Genomic DNA, 14,733 nt, shown 5'->3' on the forward strand with positions numbered 1-14,733 from the left:
TTGCATTACACTGGAATTTGTAAACACAAGTAACAGTGATTTTTACAAGCTTTTATTTAACTTGCTTCCTCTGTCGTCAGCTTTGCTTGAAATATTTCTTTTAACTCGATGTCCGTGAATTTTGTGAAAAAATATCTGACTTTATTCCTAATTTGCCATATAGTCGATCTATAAATAGCCGTTGCTACTAGTCTGTTTTCGTCTTCTGTTCTTTGTCTAGTCGTGTTAATTAAATTAAGTGTGATTGCTTTATTTGTTGTGGCTGTTTGATTGGTGGTGTTTAATATTTTCGCAAGTGTTTGCTTTGCTTTCTGTACTAATATACAATCTAAATAAATGCCTATAAAAGCTTTTTTTTTTTTTTTTTTTTTTTTTTAATATTTTCATAATTCTTTAATCCACTGATTAAAGCAAATTTGTCTAAGTCTTAACGAAATCAAGTCAACTTCTCTTCTGTTCAAATAATACAATGCAAACAAGAAAAGTCTATTTAGTAGAAACACGAGTTCTACTGTTCCAGGAGAAGTTAGCACCATACGACTTCTTGGGCAGTTTGGTTTTCTTCTTTTCCCCTTCTACAAACCAACTCCAGCCATTTTTCTCACAAAAGGCGATGGCATCTTCTTTGCTGCAGAAGTTGACTTCAGTGTTTGACAAAGGGTCCCCTGTAGAGATCCATCCCATCAGAGGATTCTCCCATCTTTCTCTTTCCTCAAACTCCATGCGCCACCTGTGTGTGTTATAGCTGCCAGACTGCATGGCATTGCGAGCTGGGACAAAAATTCTCACTGTCCGTGTTTTGATGTGTTCTTCAGGAACTCCACTGATAGCTGAGATGTCGATCTTCTCATTGACAGTAATGGTGATGTCTTTGTTTGTTGATTCCTTGTTCTCCACATCTGAGCCACTTGAAACTGTTACATTAGAGCTAGCCCTTGATCCTATTAAGCGGCTTGATAGACGAAGATGTTGAAAAATCTTCGACGACAAATTTGTTGCCATTTTTTCACTGTTGTGTTTAGTATTGTGCTTCACCTTGAAAAGCGGGAAGATGCCTATAAAAGCTTGTAAAAAGAAATGAAGTAGACCATTTATATAATATCAAATTAAAGAATCTACTGTTTTTATATAAAGTATTTAATGACTTTAAAAGGTTTCTGTTCGAACTAGAGCGAGTTGATTACTTTAAATATTTGTGAAATATGAAAACAAAATAAAATGTATAACTCGGTTAAGTAATCATATTTTGTAAAACAACATAAATAGAACCATGTCTGTATTTTGATATTACTAAATTTCCTTGAATGTTTGGCGATTGTTTTGGAATACGTTATAGGTTGTTTCCCTTGGCATTTTAGAATTTATAAATGGGAAGGAACTAACAAATATATATTTAAAATCTAACATAATTTTAGTATTTCATCATTTCAATGTCTAAAGTAATAAAACATTGTTTCAATACTTTGTTATTTAATTATTTTTTCTGCTATTATTTATCGACCTACGTATTTACTTGTAGCTGTACAATTTTAATTTTTTTACATTTCGTGCCTTACCAAGCTCCAATCCACATCTTCCTCCTTAATCGCACTTAATCCACACCATAACCCACTTCTCTCCCCTAATCCACCCCAGCACTCCCTTCTCTCCCCTAATCCACGCCGACGCCGAGTCAGCATCCCATCTTCTGCCACCCTCCGCTTGCTGCTGGTCACGTGTGACCCCACGCGTGTTTAATGAGGCGTGACAACTCATTCACCCAGCTTTAGGCTGAAAACAAAGGAAGTCAAATCAAGAACAACAACTCCACTAGTAGGCCGGAAGTCTTCCTCAACTGGCAGGCGCCATTGGCTAAGACAGAAGAAACCTGTCTGTAAAAAAATGTGTCAGGTTCTAGCCAAGCATTCTTAACTCGGCTCTTTACAATTAAACCAATATAAGCCGATTTAGTGAACGTAGGGAAAAACGTCATCGGAAAAAAGTCATAGAAAAAAGTCACAAATGTGTATTTGTGTGTAATTTGTTAATACTTTAAAAAGGACAAAAAACGGTGGCTCTCAGTGATATTTTTCTGTGACTTTTTTTCAGTCACCGATTTAGTTGCGCTTGGATTATGTAGTTGAAATTTTGTCTCAAGCAGACATAGGTAGTTAGATCGCCCAGTTCGATACCGCCAGTACTGACTGACTAGTCTGTAGACATATGTAGTTAGATCGCCCAGTTCGATACCGCCAGTACTGACTGACTAGTCTGTAGACATGGGTAGTTAGATCGCCTAGTTCGATACCGCCAGTACTGACTGACTAGTCTGTAGACATGGGTAGTTAAATCGCCTAGTTCGATACCGCCAGTACTGACTGACTAGCCTGTAGACATAGGTAGTTAGATCGCCCAGTTCGATACCGTCAGTACTGACTGGCCGCTTGGCTTTGTGTTTCCAGTCCTAGCCTGTAGGTATGGGTAGTTATATCGCCTAACATGTCTGGTAATAGCCAACTTTCTGATATCTTAGGTCTTAGACTTAATTAAGATCATTAAATTTAATTGTAATGAAACTCAACTGGGCGAGTTTATTTTATTTATGCTCTCTCAGATGAAAACTGATTACGTGTGTTTGTTTCTCGATTGAGTGAAATCCTGATGATGACCCTTGTTCTCTGATGACGCGGGTTCTTTGGTGACCCGTATTCTCTGGTGACCCATGTCTTCAGGTGACCCATGTCCTGTGGTGACCCATTTCGTCAGGTGACCCATGTCCTCAGATGACCCATGTCCTCATGTGACCCATGTCCTCAAATGACCCATGTCCTCATGTGACCCATGTCCTCAGGTGACCCATGTTCTCGGGTGACCAGTGTTCCCCATAACCGTGTTCACCGTGTTCGACCAGTAGGAAAGACATTATACAATAAAGTCCCGTGTGTGTCATCATGTGTGGCTCTACTTGTTGAATGGTGTTTGGTGGCCCAGTCAACATCAACACCCCGGTGTTGGGTGGCCCAGTCAACATCAACACCCCGGTGTTTGGTGGCCCAGTGAACATCAACACCCCGGTGTTTGGTGGCCCAGTGAACATCAACACCCCGGTGTTTGGTGGCCCAGTCAACATAAACACCCCGGTGTTTGGTGGCCCAGTGAACATCAACACCCCGGTGTTTGGTGGCCCAGTGAACATCAACACCCCGGTGTTTGGTGGCCCAGTGAACATCAACACCCCGGTGTTTGGTGGCCCAGTGAACATCAACACCCCGGTGTTTGGTGGCCCAGTGAACATCAACACCCTGGTGTTTGGTGGCCCAGTCAACATAAACACCCCGGTGTTTGGTGGCCCAGTGAACATCAACACCCTGGTGTTTGGTGGCCCAGTGAACATCAACACCCCGGTGTTTGGTGGCCCAGTGAACATAAACACCCCGGTGTTTGGTGGCCCAGTGAACATCAACACCCCGGTGTTTGGTGGCCCAGTCAACATAAACACCCCGGTGTTTGGTGGCCCAGTGAACATCAACACCCTGGTGTTTGGTGGCCCAGTCAACATAAACACCCCGGTGTTTGGTGGCCCAGTGAACATCAACACCCTGGTGTTTGGTGGCCCAGTGAACATCAACACCCCGGTGTTTGGTGGCCCAGTGAACATCAACACCCCGGTGTTTGGTGGCCCAGTGAACATCAACACCCCGGTGTTTGGTGGCCCAGTGAACATCAACACCCCGGTGTTTGGTGGCCCAGTGAACATCAACACCCCGGTGTTTGTCTACTGTTGGTGGCCCACATCATGGCCCACATCATGGCCCACATCATGGCCCACATCATGGCCCACATCATGGCCCACATCAGGGCCCACGTTAAATAAAATTTTGTTTTGACTCTGTATCAGCCACACTGACACTTGGCCGTTAAATAAAATTTTGTTTTGACTCTGGCAGCACGGGGGGCAAGTCGGGGCTGTGGTGCCAGATCCACATCCAGGTCTGTAGCACGTGCAAGCTCAGGATCAAGTTGGAAGAACTCAGCTTCGCTCACTGCACGCTCAATAGGAATAGGGGAGCGAACAGGGACTGGTGCCATCCTGGGTAGGTGATTGTGGTCATGTAGGGTAGGGGATCGTGGTCATCTAGGGTAGGGGATTGGCGAAGATTGTGGTAATCTAAGGTAGAGGATTGGTGGAGATTGTGGTAATCTAGGGTAGAGGATTGTGGTCATTTAGGGTAGGGGATTGGTGACGATTGTGATTGGTGGGGATTTTAGTCAAGTGATGCGGCTGTTGGGAACAGCGAAACAAACTTGTACATGTCCAATTTTTGTTGCACTTAATCAGGTGCGACCACATCCACATCCACGAAGTAGATCCGCCATACAACAAGGTCACCAACCGGGACTACTTTCTTGGCAACGAGACGGAGTACACCTCCATTTCCGGCAACATCAAAATACGTCACTGCGCGGGAAATACCAGCGTGGAGGATGGCAAAAGATTCAAAATTGCTTACAAAGTTGTTGGTAAGTTTTGAAATAGCTTTAAAAGTTGTTGGTAAGTGTCAAAATTGCTTACAAAGTTGTTGGTAAGTTTCAAAATTGCTTACAAAGTCGTTGATAAGTGTCAAAATGGCAAATAATGACAGACTAATCAGCAGTAAAATACAATACAAACTAATGAGCAAATCCGAGACAAAAACAAACATCTCTAAACTCAAAGGCGATACTGTATTAATGTTAAACTAATAGTGTAGCTGTATGATCAAAATGGCGTATACATCACTCAGCCCACGCTTAAGATATTATAGGCATGATGATGGTGTGTGTGTTTGGGGGGGGGGGGGGATTACAGCGCCATAAAAATTTACCTAATAGGACGCGATATTTACTGCTATGTATTGAAGAGGTAAATCTACCATGTAAGCAAACTATGTGTTTTATCTTGTGAGATCCAAGTGTACATTGGTTTTAACAATCACAAGGATGTTTTCCAAGTTCCAACTTATGTTTCTCTACATTGAACAAGATCCTAGATTTGTGTATTAAATTTTCAAAGATTTCAAACTATAAATAAACACACAACAAAAAAACGAAATAACTCCCAACATATTGTAGGGAAAGAGTTACGAGCAAACCGTCACGGGTCGTTAGGGGGGTAAGAGCAGACGACTCTAAACGTCTGCCTTTGTTGGTCTCAGCTGTTCTCATTCATTGATTGTTTTTTACTGGGATCTTTTTATACAACTGGTGATGGCAGTTCGTGAAAGTTTACCTCACGTGATGATACAGTCCATGGTGTGACCTGCACCTTAGCATTGTTTCGTTACATTTGCTCAAATTGTAGTTTGATAAATAAATGTTGGAAAACCACCGGTCCAAACTTGAACAATACCAAAAAATTTGTTTAGATGGCCAACTGTTATTCTGTAGATGGCCAAATGTTAATCTGTTAATGGCCGAATGTTAATCTGTTAATGGCCAAATGTTAATCTGTAAATGGCCAAATGTTATTCTGTAAATGGCCAAATGTTATTAAGTCAATGGTCACATGATTATGTAAAGAGGGCCAACTATTTACCTAAAGATAGTCAACTGTTAATTTGTAAACGGCCAACGTTTAAGTGTAGATGGCCAACGTTTATGTGGAAATGGCCAACGTTTATGTGTAGATGGCCAACGTTTATGTGGAAATGGCCAACGTTTATGTGTAGATGGCCAACGTTTATGTGTAGATGGCCAACGTTTATGTGTAGATGGCCAACTGCTTATGTTTAGATGGCCAACTGTTTAGGTGTAGATGACCAAATGTTTATGTGTAGATGGCCATCTATTTAGGTGTAGATGGCCAACTATTTACCTAAACATAGTCATCTGTTAATTTGTAAACGGCCAACGTTTAAGTGTAGATGGCCAACGTTTATGTGGAAATGGCCAACGTTTATGTGTAGATGGCCAACGTTTATGTGTAGATGGCCAACTGCTTATGTTTAGATGGCCAACTGTTTAGGTGTAGATGGCCAAATGTTTATGTGTAGATGACCAAATGTTTATGTGTAGATGGCCATCTATTTAGGTGTAAATGGCCAACTATTTACCTAAAGATAGTCATCTGTTAATTTGTAAACGGCCAACGTTTAAGTGTAGATGGCCAACGTTTATGTGTAAATGGCCAACGTTTATGTGTAGATGGCCAACGTTTATGTGTAGATGGCCAACTGTTTATGTGTAGATGGCCAACTGCTTATGTTTAGATGGCCAACTGTTTAGGTGTAGATGGCCAAATGTTTATGTGTAGATGACCAAATGTTTATGTGTAGATGGCCATCTATTTAGGTGTAGATGGCCAACTGTTTAGGTGTAGATGGCCAAATGTTTATGTGTAGATGACCAAATGTTTATGTGTAGATGACCAAATGTTTATGTGTAGATGGCCATCTATTTAGGTGTAGATGGCCAACTGTTTAGGTGTAGATGGTCAAATGTTTATGTGTAGATGACCAAATGTTTATGTGTAGATGGCCATCTATTTAGGTGTAGATGGCCATCTATTTAGGTGTAGATGGCCAACTGTTTAGGTATAGATGGCCAACTGTTTATGTGTAGATGGCCAACTGTCTGAAAACGGCCACCTGTTGATATTTCAGACAAGAACGAGCTACACCAAGGCATCGTGTCCCAATATGGCGAGGTCCACAAGACAGTTGTCTCCCCCAACTTCCCCCATGGATACGCCCTCAACGGCGAGACCTTCACCTTCGTGATACAAAACCTTGACCCCTATGGTCACATCCGGCTGATGTTTGAAGACTGGGATATTGCGCCAGAGAGTAAAGTTCGGGTGAGTAGACATTTCATCAAAGCCCGGGGGAATGGACATTTCATTTTGAACACTACACAATAATGTCCGGTAATTATAAATAAACAATATTTACAGATTAGCAGATAACTGACCCTGTTCCCTACAGATGAGCAGATAACTTACTCTCGCTTACCCCTCTTTCTCCCGAGAACATCCCCGGGTATTTTTTGTTTGAAATGACCTTTGTTGTTCGAACGTTTCAAGTGGTTTAGCCGTACACGGGTCAAAATAACCCCCGCGGAGACCAACCCACCCGCTGAAAGAAATAAACACGACTGCTCACCTCGGGGGGTTGTTGATGGTTGCTGTCAGGGGATACACGACCCGGGGGTCGGGGGTTGTTGATGGTTGCTGTCAGGGGATACACGCCCCGGGGGGTCGGGGGTTGTTGATGGTTGCTGTCAGGGGATACACGACCCGGGGGTCGGGGTTGTCTTTACATCAATGGCAAGCAATTAACTCCACGGAGACCGCTGTGGAGAAACGGCCGTAGGTTGAAACGTAGCGTCCTCCGTGTTTATTCAACAGAATACGTCGGATGTTTTCGGTCAGTTTCGGTATTTAGCTGGCTCGGTTTTGGCCGGAAGCCATGTTTTTTTAAGCGGTGGCCAATGTAAAGACGAGTACTAAAATACTAGAGGCGATACCGCGGGGAGGTGGGGGTATTGTGGGCAGTAAACAAGTAGCCGGCGTTTTATTTATAGATCAGACCAAGGAAACAGACCCTTGTTGGGAAAATGATCTCTTCGGGCTAAAGATTTTTTTTCCGAGGGAGGAATTCAGTTAGTCAGCATTTGGTCAGTAAGCTGTCAGTTAGTCAGCATTTGGTCAGTAACCTTTCAGTTAGTCAGAATCTCATATGGTCCTTTAGTGTTTGTGTGTAGTTTTAGACCGCCGACTTGTTTAATACTTCACATAAAGTATGTAAAGCTCCATAGCTATATCAATGTGCGAGCTAAAGATTTATAACTATATCAATGTGCGTGCTAAAACACCAAACACATGTTTAGTAATGTGTATAGGCTACATAAAATGTCATACTTCAAGTTATAAACGTGATTCTGCTAGAAGAATATTGGAATACAGTTCAATCTTTTGGGACGCTTTTAGAACAAAATGAACACTGGTTTTCGAACCAAGCTCATAAGGCATCTATATAATTCTCCATCCGGGAATTAAATATAAAATATAAGAAATTCAAAAAAGCTCAAAATAGTTGAAGAACACAGAGGTGCGTCATTCAGTGCTAAACTTTACCATAGATCGGCTAAGTTGTTGGCTGTGACTAAACATCCCTTTAAAAAAAATACAAATGACGAAATAGTGAGTTAAGTTCCTTAATCAGAAGGCGCTCAGATCTGTATACGACGTTTTAGTTACTGTTGTTTGATTCATTAAAAGGAAGTCATGAAAGTAATCTAAGATCACTTTTGAAAACTAATTAGTACCTACATATAGTCAGAAAATGGACAACAGTTAAGGTATATACTTTCTATGTAAATGTTTCTATTTCGTTTGGGGTTGGGGGGGGGGGGGGGTAGGAGTTCCTAAAAGAAACAATGATTGTATAAAGAGTATCAAAACCAGTAAAGATATAAATAAAGAACACAGAATCAAATAAATAAAGAGCACAGTATCAAAGTCTTGTGGGTGATAGATGGACCAAACGGAGAAAATTTGACAAGATATTTTGTTTGTTTTTTCACGATGAATGTTGTGTATGGCCGGAGGGGGGGGGGGGTGAGGGGCTTGTGAATCACTGGAAAACAAAACCAACCCAACAACAAACAAGGGGAATGTAAGTGTTAAAAGCTGGCAGACGTGTGTGAGCAAATAGCACGTGACGTGTTGAGGCGCTGCAGGCCAGCAGCCAGAGAATGCTGGAACTGGATCTATTGTTACGTTGTGTGAAACTAGATCTGTTTGTACGTTTTTTGACGCGAGGTGTGGGTGGAATGTTGGAAGTCTGGGACTAAGTGTCATCCTGTTGTATGTACTCAATTGTTGGCAAATAGACTAAGTGTCACTCTATTGTTGAATGAAGCCTACTTATTTGTGGGTACCAAACACCTGCTAGATTACGTTGCTTTTATTTTTATATGTATATAGTAATGTACGTACAATCATCCACGTAAACGTTAAATATTGTAAAACAAAACAACAGGAGAAAGAAAAATGATAACTAGACGTATATGACTTGCAGCCATGTTGTAAGAAAATACGAAGCACTCCAACAATTAGAGCTCCGTCAAGGAAGAATGGATGGGGTGGAGGGGGGAGGGGTAGAAAAACACTCAGATACGCTTTTGTTTTTATTTACTCAACCTCTTGAGGTAACTGATGCGCGAACAGCTCTGTCAGACTTCCCTTGTTGGTGAGTAACTCACGTGCAGCCCTTTCTCTCTCAACGTCAGCGTCAGGCGATTAGCCTGGGTAATCAACCGTGACGCACGCGGCGCGAGGAATGCCCCAAACCGCGAGAAGACGGCCCGTCTCTCCCCGACTCCCCGCGTGTTCCAGCCGCCATTTGCGCGCGATTGTGTCAAGAGATACGCCATATTGCCGCACCTCTTGCTGTCTACTACACAAATCTTCGGTAACTCGAGTCAAATCTTCGGTAACTCGAGAACTGGAATACCCGGGACATTTCCGCTAACAAATAGCGCGAGGCGGGGAAATGGCTAGGTGTATACACTCTAGTCGGGAGAATATGAGCTATGTAATAATATTCTTTTCATACACTACATTTAACGTCATAAATATTGTATTAGCATACAGGAAGTTTTTAAAATCTTCAAATTAAATTTCTGGAAATATGAACAATATTGGGGACTCTGTATCTAATACCTTGGTCAAAGTTATGAAAAAATACCAGCATAACTTAGTACATGTGTCTCAAATCAGTGGCGCCTCATGTGTCAATGCTTGAGTTTCGGAGTTCCAGCCAAAAATCTTAAACCTAACTCCACACTTTTTGTGGCTTTCATTGACCCTAGCTGCATGTATGGAAGCTCTGCCGCGTCTCGCTGGGCCCATTCAGACAACTCAAACAACGGAGGCACCGTTCTCCATACACCAATGATGGTCCGGCTCAAGGAAGTTTATTTAGTGGAATAGCACCCCCTCTACACATTTATTTAGTGGATAAACTCGAGTTATTATCTTTGTCCTTTGGTTGTCTGCCCCAATTATTCTTGGATCTTCCACGTCATGAATATTCAACTTTCTTCTCCATAATCAATACTCTCTTATCGGTCTTCTGCCTTAATTATACTCTTTCTCACTCACACACGCATATATATATATATATATATATATATATATATATATATATATATATATATATATATATATCTGTGTATGTATAATAAAATGTACTTCTCTCCATCTGCCGCCAGATCTATGACGGGATCTCCAACAATGCCAACCACACGGTGCTAGAGAGGTTCTCACGTCCTCTCTTTGTGTCCACCTCCAACACGCTGGCCATCGTCTTCTCCACGGGCGTCCACAGCTCACCTGGCGGGGTGACCAATGACTGCTGCTATTACATCGGGTTCAAGGCCGAGTACCAGTTTGTCTCAGGTACTTGTGGGAACGTCTGTGTATTTTAATAGAGAGGAGAGAATCTAAAACTAGCTACTAGCGCAGACAATATTTAGACAACGAAACAAGCGCTAAATTAACTTTAGATCGCCTTAGTGTTTTGGTTGTGACCAGGACTCCCCTATTTAAAAAAATATTATCAATGGAGTCGACAGTGTTTGGGGTGTTCTTAGAGTTAGCTTCCTTTATATTAGAAGGGTAGACAATCAAGTTTATTAGCTATACTTTCTGAATTATCTTTCCCTGGATTCTAATACTTCACGCATACATTGCTTCTTCTTTAATTTATACCGTTTAATAAATTTTCTAAAAACGCAATTAAGGATCTGACTATACGCTTTGACTAAAAAAAGAGGTCTAACAATAACCTTTCCTATCCAAAAGACCTAACCATGACCTTTCATCTTGCAGACCTAGAGTGGCGAGAAAGACCTGACACCTCATGTAGTGAGACCCACCCCATGCAGGGGGGTGGCATGATATCATTTACAGGGGCGTTGTCTTCAGGTGAGTGGGGTCAGGGGGTGGCATGATATCATTTACAGGGGCGTTGTCTTCAGGTGAGTGTGGTTGTGGGGTCAGGGGGGTGGCATGATATCATTTACAGGGGCGTTGTCTTCAGGTGAGTGTGGTTGTGGGGTCAGGGGGGCGGCATGATATCATTTACAGGGGCGTTGTCTTCAGGTGAGTGGGGTCAGGGGGTGGCATGATATCATTTACAGGGGCGTTGTCTTCAGGTGAGTGTGGTTGTGGGGTCAGGGGGGTGGCATGATATCATTTACAGGGGCGTTGTCTTCAGGTGAGTGTGGTTGTGGGGTCAGGGGGGCGGCATGATATCATTTACAGGGGCGTTGTCTTCAGGTGAGTGGGGTCAGGGGGGCGGCATGATATCATTTACAGGGGCGTTGTCTTCAGGTGAGTGTGGTTGTGGGGTCAGGGGGGCGGCATGATATCATTTACAGGGGCGTTGTCTTCAGGTGAGTGTGGTTGTGGGGTCAGGGGGGCGGCATGATATCATTTACAGGGGCGTTGTCTTCAGGTGAGTGTGGGATATACAGCACTGGTCAGTGGTGTTAGGTGGGCTGTGGGGTCAGTGGGGTCAGGTGGGTTGTGGGGTCAGGTGGGTTGTGGGGTCAGGTGGGTTGTGGGGTCAGGTGGGTTGTGGGGTCAGGTGGGTTGTGGGGTCAGGTGGGCTGTGGGGTCAGGTGGGTTGTGGGGTCAGGTGGGTTGTGGGGTCAGGTGGGTTGTGGGGTCAGGTGGGTTGTGGGGTCAGGTGGGTTGTGGGGTCAGGTGGGTTGTGGGGTCAGGTGGGTTGTGGGGTCAGGTGGGCTGTAGGGTCAGGTGGGTTGTGGGGTCATGTGGGTTGCAGGTTCAGGTGGGCTGTGGGTCAGGTGGGTTGTGGGGTCATGTGGGTTGTGGGGTCAGGTGGGTTGTGGGGTCAGGTGGGTTGTGGGGTCAGGTGGGTTGTGGGGTCAGGTGGGTTGTGGGGTCAGGTGGGTTGTGGGGTCAGGTGGGCTGTAGGGTCAGGTGGGTTGTGGGGTCATGTGGGTTGCAGGTTCAGGTGGGCTGTGGGTCAGGTGGGTTGTGGGGTCATGTGGGTTGCAGGTTCAGGTGGGTTGTGGGGTCAGGTGGGTTGTGGGGTAAGGTGGGTTGTGGGGTCAGGTGGGCTGTGGGGTCAGGTGGGTTGTGGGTCAGGTGGGTTGTGTGGTCATGTGGGTTGCAGGTTCAGGTGGGCTGTGGGGTCAGGTGGGCTGTGGGTCAGGTGGGTTGTGGGGTCATGTGGGTTGCAGGTTCAGGTGGGTTGTGGTGTAAGGTGGGTTGTGGGGTCAGGTGGGATGTGGGGTCAGGTGGGCTGTGGGGTCAGGTGGGCTGTGGGGTCAGGTGGGTTGTGGGGTCAGGTGGGTTGTGGGGTCAGGTGAGTTGTGGGGTCAGGTGGGCTGTAGGGTCATGTGGGCTGTGGGGTCAGGTGGGTTGTGGGGTCAGGTGGGCTGTAGGGTCAGGTGGGCTGTGGGGTCAGTGGGGTCAGGTGGGATGTGGGGTCAGGTGGGCTGTGGGGTCAGGTGGGCTGTGGGGTCAGGTGGGTTGTGGGGTCATGTGGGTTGCAGGTTCAGGTGGGCTGTGGGGTCAGGTGGGCTGTGGGGTCAGCGGATCATGTTTTGCTAATGACCGGTCAAGCATATTTGTTCTTTGAATAGTGAGCCAGTCAAAGAAATAAATGGATAGCATGATTCATTACAGGGGTAAATTATTCTGGAACGTCTTCCCCTTTGGTGATTTTTTCTTCACACGTTATCTTGGGGGGTTCTCTTACTCTGTGTATCTAGAAGCTTTCTTTCTATTTCGTATTTCGGAAATTACCAAGCAGCCACTATTTGAAAGAGCACAATATATGTACTCTCGTTCATTCTCTTTTTCAAAGAAATCTGAGAATTTTTATAATTGGATTTATTCTTGTCACAAAACCAAATACGTTTTAAAACATGAGATCAGATAGCCTTGCCAAGCTTCGTATCAAGGTTCACGTAACAGTCCAAGTTCTCCGTCTATTTATTTTCAACTGGCTTCAAGTTTTACATTTCCTGTCTATGTTCTGATTACGGAGCTGTCATTCTAGTGTTATTCTATGCCGCTGTAAAGACAGTGGGGAAGGGTGGGTGAGGGGAGGGTTACGTGTAGTGTGTGAGGTGAGATGGCTAACCCAGGGGACACACACTCCAACTCCCAGCTCCCAGGACTTTTATTCTCTCTGTGTCTCCAGCTCCCAGCTCCCACAACTTTTATTCTCTCTCTAGCTCCCAGGTTCTATGATTGTGTCTGGCTCATCAAGCGCTACAACTCTTACAGTTCCAACACACCGGATGCTGTGGTCTTGAGACTGCGGGAAGTTCTGCTGGGCGACGGTCAGTCTGGCGCTAATTATTCTAATTAAATTAATTTTTCTAATCAACGTTGAATATTTTCATTTGTATAAACATTTTTAAAAATCTGTTGAGTTTCTAAAAATGTATTCACTTCTTTTATTTAAAAAGAAATTAAATTTAAAAGCAGCAATGGTGTGCAAACGTATTTAGTATATCCCTAGATCCTTGTATGAAGTATACTAATGACTATATAGTTATTACATTTCTGCATTACAAGATTTATTTGCTGTGTAACTATGGTAACCAGTATGGCAGATCTAACATCATAACCAAACGCAACTCTTAAATATCGTCCAACTTTATTCTCATGTAGGCCTAGATCTATTTCTTTTCTTATCGCCAGGCTGGCTCCGGTACGGCAAAAGGAATGTTCTGGAAATCAGGAACGGCGTCAGCTCCGAGGCGCGGCTCCTAGCCAGATTTACGTCACGCAACCTGACCGACATTCCGGCCGTGATTACGTCACAGACCGGCCTGTACATCCGGCTCAGAGGGGGCTACTACAGCACGGACAAGCTGTCCTTCATGTTTACAGCCGTGAAGAACGTCACCAAAGGTAGCTGGTGGCTGCCAGCTAGATTTTGATGTTGGCTGCTGGCTAGGTTTACATGTTACGTTTAAGTTAGGTTTAAGTGTTGAAAGCATTCCCTCTTGTTTACACTATTGAGTTTAAGTTGGATAAAATTTGGTTTAAGCGACTTCGTAAACGCAGAGGCGTAGCGACCCTTCCCGGCGCCCGGGGACAAACTTTTCGATTTGCACCCCCTCATGATTTTGATTTGCACCCCACCCTCCTCAAACTTTCCATTTGCACCCCCCTAAAACTTTCGATTTGCACCCCCTCAACCTTTCAATTCATTTTTCCAACCCATTTTGGCGCCCCCTATGGTCGGCGCCCGGGGACATGTGTTCCCCCCCCCCCCCGCCCCCCCCCCCCCCCTCTACGCTACTGCATAAACAGTACCAATCTCTCGTAGACCATTCGTTGTTTAAATCATCTAAGATTCACCCACACATGGACACAGAGTAAAATCAGATTTCCCTCTAAATTGTCCGCCTCGCGGAGAAATATCACTAAAAGAAACACTGATCACGAGCTCATCAAGCTTGCAGTCCACCTCCTGACATTAGCTGAAATTTTCACTAGCTCCACCGACTTGTGTTTGGCTGTGTGTGAGTAATTCTTGTGTTTGTCTGTGTGTGTGTGTGTGTAATTCTTGTGTTTGACTCTGTGTGTAATTCTTGTGTTTGTCTATGTGTAATTCGTGTGTTTGTCTGTGTGTAATTCGTGTGTTTGTCTGTGTGTAATTCTTGTGTTTGGCTGTGTGTAATTCTTGCGTTTGGCTGTGTGTAATTCTTGTGTTTGTCTGT

General features: G+C 44.2%; 2 protein-coding genes across 2 annotated transcripts in view; one reads left to right on the forward strand and one right to left on the reverse strand.

Moving 5' to 3' along the window:
• Positions 1-14,733, forward strand: part of LOC131938300 (uncharacterized) — a 43,994-nt gene that overhangs the window by 27,032 nt on the left and 2,229 nt on the right. Inside the window, exons 5-11 of the mRNA XM_059296293.1 lie at positions 3,927-4,073; positions 4,319-4,500; positions 6,621-6,814; positions 10,234-10,420; positions 10,853-10,948; positions 13,234-13,341; positions 13,706-13,918. Coding sequence (XP_059152276.1) covers positions 3,927-4,073; positions 4,319-4,500; positions 6,621-6,814; positions 10,234-10,420; positions 10,853-10,948; positions 13,234-13,341; positions 13,706-13,918 — 1,127 coding nt within the window. The remainder of the gene's footprint in view (positions 1-3,926; positions 4,074-4,318; positions 4,501-6,620; positions 6,815-10,233; positions 10,421-10,852; positions 10,949-13,233; positions 13,342-13,705; positions 13,919-14,733) is intronic.
• LOC131938301 (NADH dehydrogenase [ubiquinone] iron-sulfur protein 4, mitochondrial) lies at positions 403-1,043 on the reverse strand. The gene has a single exon (XM_059296295.1). The coding sequence runs from the start codon at positions 1,000-1,002 to the stop codon at positions 487-489; it is 516 nt and encodes a 171-aa protein (XP_059152278.1). The 5' UTR covers positions 1,003-1,043; the 3' UTR covers positions 403-486.

Source organism: Physella acuta, unplaced genomic scaffold (genome assembly GCF_028476545.2).
Source record: "Physella acuta isolate Inbredline_101_S28 unplaced genomic scaffold, ASM2847654v3 ptg000241l, whole genome shotgun sequence".
Taxonomy (NCBI): Eukaryota; Metazoa; Mollusca; class Gastropoda; family Physidae; genus Physella; species Physella acuta.